At 53.8% G+C, this 814-nt stretch overlaps 1 protein-coding gene across 1 annotated transcript in view; it reads right to left on the bottom strand.

Moving 5' to 3' along the window:
- Positions 1 to 408, bottom strand: part of VOLCADRAFT_88024 (uncharacterized protein) — a gene marked incomplete at both ends in the record, with an annotated part of 2135 nt that extends 1727 nt beyond the window's left edge. Inside the window, one exon of the mRNA XM_002947613.1 lies at positions 4 to 408. Coding sequence (XP_002947659.1) covers positions 4 to 408 — 405 coding nt within the window. The remainder of the gene's footprint in view (positions 1 to 3) is intronic.
- Positions 409 to 814: the final 406 nt, after the last annotated feature.

Here is an 814-nt window from a genome sequence, read left to right as displayed (position 1 = left end):
GACAATCCGCTTGATCTCGTCGCTGCGCTTTTCGTAGTTGCCACGCACAGGCGCCACCTTAGCCCGCTTGTTCTTGTTCTTCGGAGTCGGCGCGGGCTCGGGGACGGGAAGCGGTTCGCCGGTCAAACAGCGCAGCAGCGACGCGAGGGAAGGCTTGGCATTGCTGGGCCTGCCAACTGGCTGGTGTCCAGGAGCCGTGGCCTGCTCAATGATGGCCTTGCCGGCCTCAGCGTCCGCTTCAGCAAGCTTTGCAATCCTCTCATCGGCATGTGCCTTCTCGCGCTCAGTCCTTGCAGCCTCAACCTCCGGCGCCACTCGAACGCTGGTAATGCCTGCCCTGAGCTCAATGGGAGCATTGGTGTCGAGCTTGGGTAAAAGGCTAGTAAGCTTAAGCTGTTTAGGCGCCATTCTGAGCGCGCTTTCTGAGGGTGGGCCTGTAAGCTAAAGTTCTTGTCCGATCAACTTAGGGGTAAAAGACGAAGATAACTACAAGCCAACAGCGTCTTCTGGAGGGCCTTAACTGTTGGTCGATACCGTTAACACGGTGTACGACACATTTGTGACAGCCAGTTTGGTGATGCCCATAAAATTTTGCCTAAGACCTTTTTCCACTGCTATGCATTTGGGGACGCCATACCAATTGCGTGTCACCAAAGAATCGTATCAGTACGGTACTTTTGTAACTGCCTTATGCTCGGCCACCTTTTCAAGCTGCACATCTTCCGGACATCTGCGCTTTGCATTTTACCATTTTTTCACAAATATGCAATAATACCGCACCAAGGCCAGGATCACAGCGCGTCGATTTACGACG

This window comes from Volvox carteri (genome assembly GCF_000143455.1).
Source record: "Volvox carteri f. nagariensis unplaced genomic scaffold VOLCAscaffold_7, whole genome shotgun sequence".
Taxonomy (NCBI): Eukaryota; Viridiplantae; Chlorophyta; class Chlorophyceae; order Chlamydomonadales; family Volvocaceae; genus Volvox; species Volvox carteri.
This window is presented reverse-complemented; position numbering and strand designations above follow the sequence as displayed.